This window comes from Erythrolamprus reginae, chromosome 2 (assembly GCF_031021105.1).
Source record: "Erythrolamprus reginae isolate rEryReg1 chromosome 2, rEryReg1.hap1, whole genome shotgun sequence".
Taxonomy (NCBI): Eukaryota; Metazoa; Chordata; class Lepidosauria; order Squamata; family Dipsadidae; genus Erythrolamprus; species Erythrolamprus reginae.
Genome location: NC_091951.1, coordinates 140,851,097 through 140,862,674, shown reverse-complemented (window position 1 = coordinate 140,862,674; position 11,578 = coordinate 140,851,097). Strand labels below are relative to the sequence as shown.

General features: G+C 39.2%; 1 protein-coding gene across 1 annotated transcript; it reads right to left on the bottom strand.

Moving 5' to 3' along the window:
* Positions 1-665: 665 nt before the first annotated feature.
* On the bottom strand, positions 666-7,036 carry PIRT (phosphoinositide interacting regulator of transient receptor potential channels). Its single transcript, XM_070735914.1, has 2 exons — positions 6,972-7,036; positions 666-1,377 (listed from the first exon to the last, which is right to left on the bottom strand). Exon 2 carries the CDS (start codon positions 1,339-1,341, stop codon positions 886-888), a length of 456 nt encoding a protein of 151 aa, XP_070592015.1. The 5' UTR covers positions 1,342-1,377; positions 6,972-7,036; the 3' UTR covers positions 666-885.
* Between the last annotated feature and the right edge of the window lie 4,542 nt (positions 7,037-11,578).

Here is an 11,578-nt window from a genome sequence, read left to right as displayed (position 1 = left end):
CCTTGGATCTCTTTCTGTTCATTGGAGTTTGCCCGCAGCTAATTTTATGGTGTATGGGTATATATCGGATCCATATAGTTTCTTTGTCTGCTCTTTCAAATTAACCCCCCCCCACACACCAATAAGAAAAAAACCCCCCACCCCTTCTAATAAATAATATTTCTACCTAGCTAGCAAAAGGAACATGGCAGGTTTTGTAAATAGGGTCCAGTTTCCTTATGGAATATTCAGTCTTTTCCATATTCAATATGTTTGTATTCCTACCATTTTCCAGGTGCTTTTTCTATATCACTTCCCACTCTAAGAACATTTGTCTTTGGTCTCTAAACTCTAAAACTTCTCCCACAATGGAATGGGAGAACATCTTCTTTCCACAATCCATTTATTATACTCATTCATACAAGACAACATTGAGCACTATTTTTTGCAAGCAGTTTTACCCCCAAAGAAGTAATTTCTTCTACAAAAATATATGAAACGGCCTCTCTACGTTGAAGCTCTCCAAGTCAACCTCTCTAATCAATATTCAAAGCAATATTCAGTATGCTAAATGCACAATCAAGTTTAGCCAAAGTAACTGTTTGGGGGTTCAGTTTAATTAGATTTGTATGCCGCCCCTCTCCGAGGCAGTCGGGGCAGTTTGATCTGGCAATGGAAAGATGTGCTCCTCCTGTTGAAAAGGAGAACTCATTCACTGGCGGATGGCCCAGGGACAGCCGTGGTGATTTCTGTCCAGAAATGGGCTAACCCTAAACAGACAAAGGGAAGAGAAGGGCATGGTGATCTCACCTTCAGAACAGACTCGGTTTGACTTGCAGGACATTGGAAGAAAAAGGACCTAACTTGCTCAAGTGGCCGTGTGGCCAGATTCAAAAGAAGCTACCTTCAGCGATTGAGGAAGAAGGACTTAATGCTCTGGAGAAGGGGGTATTTTTGCTTCTGCCGCAGCTTCTTGCGGATGATGGGGATCCAGACAAGGCCACACACAAGCATCATGAGGCCAAGAGAAAGGAAGGCTGGACCACACAGCTTAAACACCTCCTTGGTTATGTTGCTGGTTTTGTTGCTCATGTTGTTGCTTATGCTGGTTGTGTTGTTGTTTCTGTCCAGGGTGAGGCAAGTCAGACTAGTAATGGCAATCCCAAAGAGGAACACTGCCCCGCCTACCGAGAGCACAATGACTGGCTTGTGGTAAATGTCCCATTTATTCCTGGGAGGAGTACTCCAGCCGGACTCACTCCGAGAACTGATGCACAAGGTACTGGCTGTTTGGCTGGGCAGCAAGTCTTTGGACTCTAGGGACTTCTCTCCCGCCTCCATTTCTTTGGTGTGGGTTTCCATGGCTATCACTTTTATAGACTCACAGCATTAGCACCTCTGGAGATGAGTTGGGAAGAGAGAAAGAGAGGAATTGAGGTTATTTGATCAGTCTTAGATATGAGTCTCCACTTCTGGCCCAAACCATGGACCATCATTTATTAATGTTATTTATGGAGAGCCCTGACTCATTTTTTCAACCACACACACCAAGCCTAGGATGTAAATCCAGGAAAGGGCATTTTGTGAGCTTTTGCATACCTCTGCCTGAAATTCCGGCCTTTGATCAAGGTCGTTTGAGAGAACGTGGTACAACGGGTGTATAATTTCTGCTTGCAGTAGAAGTACATTCATCAGATTTCAGTGATTGTCTCACAGTTAGGCCCAAGAAGAATTGCCCTTTGATAGCAGAAGGAACCCTATTGCATAGTCCTGAAAAAAAAAAGGATCCTATATATTGGCTTCAAGGTTCTTCCATCTAGATCAGGGATATCAAACTCAGATTTTATCAGGGTTGTGTTTGACCTCAAGGGGCCAGGGTGGGCATGGGCAGGGTAGGTGTGGCCAGGATGGGAATGGCCAGCTCAATGTGACTCATGTTGTGGGCATCTGTGATGGTCAAGTGCTAAGGTAAGACTTCCACTCAGACCCTCCCTCACTCTCATTGTAATCTTCCTTCCTTCCTTCCTTCCTTCCTTCCTTCCTTCCTTCCTTCCTTCCTTCCTTCCTTCCTTCTTCCCTCCCTCCCTCCCTCCCTTTTTCTTCCCTCTTCATTTTCCTCTTTTCTTCTTCCCCTCTTTCCTTATTTTTCCTTCCCACCTTCCCTTCTTTTTCTTTGTCTTTCCTCTTTCTCCTTTTTTCCTGTCCCTCCTTGCATGCTAAAATGCAAAAGGGGAAAACATTTCTCCTTTTGTTTTGTTTTTATTTTGTTTTGCTAGCCCTCTGCCAGCAAAAATGGAGCTTGGGAAGGCCATGTGCAGCCCTTGGGCCCCAATTTTTGGCCAGGATGGCCTCCTGCAGCCCTCTGCCAGTGAAAATGGAAGTTGAGGGACCTCAAGCAGGTCTCCCATACTCTGTTTTTGCTGTCAGAGGCACCGAGATCATTCCTTTACTTTTTCCAGAGCAGCCCCATGGGCTAAGCATCTCATGGGCCAGATCTGGCATGGAGTCTTTGAATTTGACATCCTTGAACTAGATTGTGTTAGCTTAAAAAATGAGATCTTTTTAATTTTAATTTCTTGACTGGTAATTATCATGGCAAATAACAGAGTGGTGGAATATCAGAACCCCCCCCCCCCCCAATATTCAACCTAATCAAGAACGTTCTCAAATTGGAAGTTGGTGGATTATTCTATTTCCCAGTAGGAAGGCTTTTAGCTCTGCAATGTTTGGTTGAAATTTCAGGCTCTGAAGCAAAGCTAAACCACTCTAGGTAGACTCAATAAGTGTATTCTTGTCTCTGATAGTTGCCAGCAAAGTCCTTCATTGAGTTTGAGACCTGTTAACACAAAGCATGTTCAGTGTATGGCTTAGCTGTTGGATTATTTATTTTTAAAAAACAGCTTTTCCCAACCTGGTGTTCCCAATCTGGGCCCTGCTGCCTGGGAAATATGTGGAGCTTGAAAACGCAGCAGAATTGGAGGATTGTAGCTTGGTAAAGGCAACTTTTAAGTCTCTGGTTTTTTCCAGGTAGATATGTTCAAACCAGCATACCAAAACAACATAAAAATGAAGATTAAATCTTTTTTTTTTTGGGGGGGGGGGTTCTGTATTGTGAGATGGTTCTCAAATTGGTGAAAGGTTGCAGTCTGTTTCCAAAAGCATGGAAATCCATGATAAAAAGGGCATCACAACTTCACTACACAAACACACCCTCATGTATTTGCCTTTGGTGTTGTGAGGGCTGAGTTGTGATAATAGACATGTTATAATTTGACTTTGTGGTTAGGAATGGATGCCTATGTCTAAATCTTCAGATAGACCAATTCAATCTGACCCAAAGTCCAAAAGGTGCTTTTTCAAAAGGCAACTGGACTTTCCTTGTTTTTCATTGAAGAAGTTTTGCTACAAACGTTTTCAATACATTACAAAATACCTTCTACTGTATTTGTGTTACAATAAAAACAGTATCTCATTAGTTAATCATGTATAATCCCCCCAAATAAATTTCTAATGCCAAATTATTTAATTTCAGTACATATCTAACTCCCAAACCTCGTCCTCTAATTTTGCCATTTCTTCTAATTAAATTCACCTTTGACTTCCTTTTAACAATATTAATTGAACATCATTATCATTATCATCTTACAAATAAATAGGCTGCCATGCCTAGTCCCCCTTCTCACACATTTTCTTTAAAAACAAAAACCCTGATATAATAAGCAAGTTATTATTTATTTAATGAAAAAATAAAAATGTTCTTTAGCCAAGCTGTTCTGTGTGTACATTACCCTGCATCAAATAGAGAAATACACAAAATAACAGAACAGCAATGGTACTTTGGCATGATCAAGTGTGATAGGACATTTTGCAAAGCAAAGTCAGCTGACCTCCAGTTATCAGCAAGAAAAATGGACTTGTGGGCACATCCAGAATTCTGAGATCACATAGCAGAGGAAATAATTGCTACAGTGAACCTTGCATGGACAATCACAAACTATTTCATTATGAAATGGCAAGGGCATGCGGCAGTTCCTCTCTGTATCCTCTAGCCTCGTAAGATGTGTTAGATCATCTGAATATACTTATTATTTTTCAAAGCAGATAGTCATACTTCCAAACAAAGCAATGAATTAAAGTATACTGCTAAAATAAATAAATAAAGAGAACACTCAAAGAACACATCCTAGATCTGAATGAAGGAAATATTCTCACTGAACACTTTGTTCTGTACAAAATTGAATGTGCACAACAGCATGTGAAATTGATTGTCAATCAGTGTTGCTTCCTAAGTGGACAGTTTGATTTCACAGAAGTTTGATTCACTTGTGTTGTTTAAGTGTTCCTTTTATTTTTTTGAGCAGTGTACAACCACTTGCTATTTCCGAAACATGTATGTAGGCCTAATGAGACGTGGCAACATTTTTTTAAATCAAGAATTAGAAATTGTCTGCTTGTATTTGAGCATGCCAGTTTTCTATTTTTATTTTTATTTTTTAAAAAAGCTGAATGAATAAAAAATAGATAAGGCAGAAAACCTCTGGGTATTCTTGTTGGCTTTCACTGGCCGTGGTATACTATACTTGCCATTAGATATTATACAGTGCTACAACTCATATTTTTAGTTGTTTAATATTAGAATTAAATAAATAATTTTGTATATATTAGTAGAACAACTATGTCACAAGTTAGGATCTAGTGAAGTGTAGCATTGTCAGCATATTTCTGAAATCCCTCAATTTGAATGGGATTTTCCTGTGGACTGGAACAGAAAAAAAGAAATTACAGGTTCTCCACCTTTGCATTATGGGAAGTTAGATGTGAAGAATACAGGAGTATGCCAATCAAGGAAAAACACTTCTTTCAATGGTATTACAAGTCTCTGTTTTACCTTTTCTGCAAGTTACCTTCTAGGAAATATTATTTACTGACTCTTACGTTGATTTAACGCTCAGGATAATTTTATGGAAGAAAGACTGCCTAGAGATCTCCTGTCGAGATATCTGTTCTCTAGCAATTTGTCTCAATTGTTCAATTGAGAGTCGTTTAGGTGAAATGGATATTATGGAAATGTGATCAATAAATAAAATAAATTTAGGAATTTGGGGAATTTATAATGATTTGTGTGTTTGAGAACATAATTCATAAAATATTTAAAATATTAGGAATCTAGAAATGTTTCATCATTCAGGATTGTCTGTGCATTTATAGATATCTTTTAAACATTTGCAAGGTTTTCAGCTATACAATGACTCTGGTTATCTTGCTTAAAGGCTCTGAAACCAAAGGTACAAGATGTTCTGCTTCCTCAGAATAGCCAGGTAAGTTTGGGCACATGGACTGGAATCTCTCTCAATTTAGTAGCTATTATGTTGGGGAAGTGGTTTCCAACCTTTGCTTAGAAATGAAAGGAAGTTGAAAGCAATTTCCTTTGTGTTCTTACCTTTCCAGAAAACCTTGAGAGGATGTGAATGTCACACCACCTCAAAATATTTCTGGTGGTTTGTTTGGTTCAATCAATAGCCTGGGAGATTTGATCCTTGTTTTTTGTCATCAAACTTTCAATTTTTAATGCTAGGCTGCTCCTGTTGGAGGGAAAAGCTATTGGCGGCTTAGCTAAAGGTACCAGAGATAATTTGTTCATAATATTTTTTGATCCCAGAAGCCAAGTACAAACAACCCCTCCACTGGCAAATGATAATAAATTTGAGGCCAAATATGCACAAACATTTTTTTCCAGTTCCACATAATCTGAAGAGGCTATAAAGAAAATGACAATGCTGTTCAACCACAGAAAGGAGAGGACAGATCAGGCCAATACTAGTAGGAAAGGGATAAAGTATTATTCATATATTTGAGCAAGGCCTGAATGTTCAGAAGCTAACATACTAAGGGAGTGCCAAAGCTACAGTCCTCCTGCAAAGATAGTGATTGGGTTGTAGAATCTTAATCTCTCCCTATCTGTGATTGTGATATTTGAACTAGGAACCAGGTGGAATTATCCACAGCCCTTCTTTGAAGATGATAGAAACAGACTGTCTGACGGTTTATTTGGAAGACTCCCAATTTGTGGAGTATAAGCACAGCATTTTCAATTTGCATCTGCAGATTGTTGTGAGGGTTCTTACTGATTCAACTTGTCTTCACATAATCCTATACTAAAACTTCTGTACCACCAGGACAGACTACACATGGGGTAAATCGATTCCAACTAATAGACCTCTGGATAAGTTGTAATACATTAGTGAAAATGCCTGATGCCATACGTTTAACCAAAGTTACTTCCCCTTGCGAAAGTGGTATGGCTGAAATGAAGGAAACTCACGGTGACAAAGTGGATTCTGGTGGAAAAAAGGCTATGGGTTAAATCCCAGCATCTGAAGCCCAACTTGACTTCACCATATTTTCATTTCAAGTCCAGACTTTTGCACCAGATTTTAGCTGGTGGATTTTTGGATTCCAGTAAGATTTAAAACAAAACAAAACAAAACACTACATCCAGCAAAGGCTAAGCCTGCCCATCCCTGGACTGCATAATTAACAGCTTGTTTTCCCCGGTTTCTTTCAAGAAGACAGAATGCCTGCCTTTTGTCGGGAAACTCCCAAGTTATTATTTTGGAATCTTGATCTGCCAGTTGACTTGAGCAGAAGCAACACACAAAAGTTTGGCCTGTCACTGAAGCTTCTGAATTGTTATTTGCAGCTTCACTACAGAATATGGGTGGAACTGAGACAGAACGCCTGTTTACTCTGCTCCGATTCCCAGCATTTCTCAGCACAGGCAAGGAAGCAAATGTTAGGTTAATTTCAACTTGATTAAATAGCTTCAAGCAAAAGAAAAACAAATCAGTTAAGACCCACGTCTTGAGTGTCTGGGATGTGTCGTTCCTCTGAGATATTGATTTAATTAATAGCTCTGTATTTTGCGGCAATCCGTAGCTATCTGTCACAGAGCTACCAGTCACCCAGTTAGAATATTAAGTATATGTACTTACAGAACTGGTGGCTTCCATCAGCTGGCTTGCAGTCCCGAATATGCATGGAATGTATCTTAGGTGGATGTCGAAATTCGCTAAGTAGCTTTGCTTCCAGCTTCAGATATCCCCCACTTCTGATATTATCTGCACTGAGTGGCTCAGAATTCTTGGAGCCTTTTCCAGCTCAGATGAGCTCACTCACTTAGTGGCCATCAGCTCGCCTTAACCCTTCCCTTGCTGAAACTTCAGCCAGGGAGTAAACAGCAATGCACGTTGTTGTCCTTTAACGTTTTGCATGCAGAGAAGGGAAGGCAGAGGCAGATTGTGATGTCAGGGTGATCGAAGGAAGGAGCACCAAGAACAACACAACAGAACCACAAAGACTGATTCTGAAGGAATCATTGGAGTGTTAATACACATTCTTCCTTTTCTTCAGAGTTCTCTGATCGAAACTTTTTTGATTTTTTTTTTTTGCTATATCCTTAAACTCATAGCATTTCTGCAGTGCAATAAAGACAGAATGTTTTCCTATTTTCATGCTGAGTTTAAAGTAAAGAAAACAAACAGCAAAAAAGAACACACACACACACACAATGCTGAAAATGTTGTTGAACTGTGATTCTTATCAGTATTTCATATACTTACATAACTCCTTAAAAATAATTTGGAAAGAGATCTTCATAGCATTCTATATAGACAGTGAAGGGCTACCAAAATTTTTACTACCACACTATGGGCATGGCTTATGCAGGATGCCCTGCATTTTCTTTCAACATCTTTCAGTGCAAATTGGGTGCTCTGGGGTGGAGCTCCATTTTTGCTACCCCACTGCATTCCACCCCATGCGGGCAATAGCCCACCCCTGTATATAGATATAACTGTGTAAAAAGATTTAGCTTTCCCCAGGACTATGTAATTGTTCTTTATGAATACAGAATTGCTTTGATAGGTTGCAGGTACAACTTCTGCCTTCGCTAAAACTATAGTTTAGCAATATTTTGGGGACCCTTAATAAGTAGAAAACTCCCCCCCACACAATTGATAAAGCAGAATATTTTTGAAATACAGCATAAAATATATGCCTACACCTCTATATAAAAAGCTGATATGCATCTTCCAGGACTATCTTGACAATTGTGAAATATATACTGATCAAAAAAATAAAGGGAACACTCAAATAACACCTTCTAGATCTGAATGAATGAAATATTCTCATTGAATACTTTGTTCTGTACAAAGCTGAATGCGCACAACAGCATGTGAAATTGACTGTCAATCAGTGTTGCTTCCTAAGTGGACAGTTTGATTTCACAGAAGTTTGATTTACTTGGAGTTATATTGTGTTGTTTTAGTGTTCCCTTTAATTTTTTGAGCAATGTAGATGTTAAGTTTAGACTAATTTTTGTTTTTCTATATCACTGTTTTGATGGTTCATAGGAAGAATTTATTTATTTATTTATTAGATTTATATGCCACCCCTCTTCGGAGACTAGGGGCGGAATTAGATATTAGGAACTAGATATAAAATAAGGAGAGAAACAAGTGCTTCTTCCATTTCATGAGCCACCGTGCACAAAACATTGAAAAATATATATGTTCTGAATATTTCCAGAATCGTTTCTAAAAGTTAAGGCATTGCTCATTTCATGTTTCCCAGTTCCAAGCCTTAAGAAATTTCCTAGCCACTCAGATAAATTCTTAAGTCAACACAGGGATGATTTTCACTCACCTTCCCTACCAGTTCACAAATGTGAATGTGTGTGCGAGAGAACTTGCTTTGCTCGTGTGCACCACCACCACATGTGTATACAGCCTCCCATGTGTTGTGGTTAGCTCTGGCCCAGCTCCTGCCCCAAGGACTGTGGATGTGGGGGAGACATCCACATGCTGCAGGCCTGTTTTGTCCCTGGTGGAATCTGGTAGTGAAGGCTCCTCTGACCAAGAAGACATGAGTGACAGGGAGGAGGAGAATGTGGCAGACAGCTCAGAAGGAGATCAATTATCTAGCTCCTCCTTGGATTCAGAACAAGAGTTAATCATACAGCCACGCATGCGGAGAGCGATGCATAGGCAACAACAACTGAGAGATTATTATCAAAGAAAATGAGGCCACCTGTGGTTGGGTGGGGCTGTGGTAATTAGTGAAGCTGCTATAAATAGCAGCCTGTGGGTTTGGCCATTGTGGAGGATTATCTGATCATTGTGTTTCGTGCCAACTTTGCTGACTTTGACCTTTTGTGTGCTGATTTTCCCCCGCTTTGAAACTAAACCAGAGCAAAGTGTGTTTCACTTTGTGAAAGAAGGACTGTGAACTACCTCACAGCTGCAAGCTAAGTATCACAGAACTGATAAGGGACTTGTATAAATTACCAGTTTGTTTGAAGACCAGTGCTCTTTGCTATACAAAAAGAGGGCTTAGTTTAAGTGAATTTTCATTATAAAGAACATTGTTTTGAATTTTCAAACGTGTGTGTGTACCTGTGAATTTTCGGGAGGAGTCTATCAGAGAGCCCGACAGAACACCATGCATGTGCTTTACTTACATGCGCACTTTCTGTGCATGTGCCCAGCCTCAAAAATGTACCTAAATAGGATGGCATAGAGTTTTAAATGTGATTTGTCCAGGCTTCTTGTATTTCCTGAACATGTAAATAATAAAGAGGTATATAAATATTATTAATTGAGAAGAGAAGCTATCATCTGTTCCAGAAGCTGGTTAATATGCTTAGTTGCCTTCTACCATAAAGTTGTTTTACCTCAATATTGTTATCTTTGTATTTGCCTCAGTGCTATTTATGGGAGCCTTATAATTTTCCCAGTTAAATTGGTGGCCATCAATTTCATAACTTCATGCAGAGGTGAGTTCTTCCTGGTTCGGACCAGATCACCCGAACCGGTAGCAACACGCTGGTGATGTCACTGACCCGATTTGATCAGTGGCAGTCTGTGGGCACCACCATTTTTTTTAAAAAAAAATTAAAAAAATTGTTTTCTTGTTGTTTTCTTCTAGGCATGCGTGTGTTTGGAAGTGGGCGCACCCTCCCACCCCGTGTCTTTATACAGACCTTTACTGCTTCTTCTGAAGCACAGCTGATCAGCTTCGCAGCTCTTTTTCATGCTAATTTCCTTGTTAGCAACGCGGAAGGGCGTGAATTCAACTACTGAGCATTCGCTGCAGCTAATTTTCACAAGGGAACGCATGTGTGCAAGCGAGCGTAGTGAGCGCACGTATGCAAAATGTGCACTTTCATCACAATGCAAACCAGTGGGCAAGGTTAAGTAATGCTCACCCCTGACCAAATGTTATGTTAATCCCAATGATTAAGACTAAGGGTAAGGTAACATGATATCCCCGTTAAGTAATATATATTTTTGTCCAACCAACAGTGTAGCTTGCTATTCATTTGAAATATAAAACTCATTGTGTCTCATGAACTGGCCACATTAGGTATAATGTCTGATACACAAAGATATCTCCAATGCTTTTGCTTTTACTAAAAAGGTTGGAACGGAAAATTTGGATATTCTCTTTCACGTCTCTCCCCACCATAAGTCCCTAATTCACCATCTTCACTACTATTTAATTTGGGAGAGTGTTCTGCTAGCCCATTCATTCATGATTATTAATTAAAGAAACAGCTGAGAGCGTACTTGGGAGATATCTGTAGAATTGAGAAGGCATTAAAAATAATCCTGCAACATTCTTAGCAATTAGAACAGGGAAAAGCCTCCCCCCCTTTTTGTTAGGCCATGATGGAAATCATCTTTGTGATGAAATGGTAATATATTATTGCAGATTGGATTATCAAAATCCAAGTAAAGGGTTAATTGCACAGTTCCTTATAATGACATCCAGCCAGGAAGTGAAGAGGAGAGAGAGAGAAAAAATTAATGCAAAGGCAGAGTGGAAATTCTGAGAAAAGAAGAGACAATTAGTAGACATTAAAGAGAAATGTAGTTTATCCTTTTATAAAACTAATTTGTCTGTAGAGAAGGGCAGAGCTCAGCTTCCAAAACCTCTTAGTTATATAAACCACTGATAATTTGAGCAAATGAAAGAGAGGGTGTGTAATAAAGTCCCTAAAATATGATTGTGCCGGGAAAAAAAGAAGATAAGAAAGATTTTAAGTAGAAAGGCATCAGGTTGTTATTTTGGGATGATCACAGGGCAATTTTAAACAGTACTGATTTCCCAATAATATATATATATATATATTTTATATATATATATATATATATATATATATATAAAGTGGTCCTTCATGATTGTACCTTATTTCTAGAGGGTGAAATTAATAAAACTGTTGATGAAACTTACCTTCCTACAAATTTTATGACCCAGACATGAGCCTCTGAGCAGAGCCCAGATACTATGAGAAAAGTCTTGCTGGCCCTTCAAGAGGAACAATTCATCCACCACTATGGCATCTAGAGGCCTTGAGAAGCACATTGGCCAAAACTGTAGCCAGTTCCTTTAACTCTAAGTAGATTGCATATAGATGTGCATTGGCTCTGTTCTAATTTTGGTGCAACTTCAGAATTAGATTTAGATTAGATGTAGGTTTTATTAGGTGGATTAATCCTGACCTCTAATGCTCTAATGCAAGAAGCCACAACCACAAACC

Bases quoted from the DNA above. Each gene is read 5' to 3' on its own strand.
- PIRT (XM_070735914.1), bottom strand. From the start codon at position 1,341: ATGGAAACCCACACCAAAGAAATGGAGGCGGGAGAGAAGTCCCTAGAG.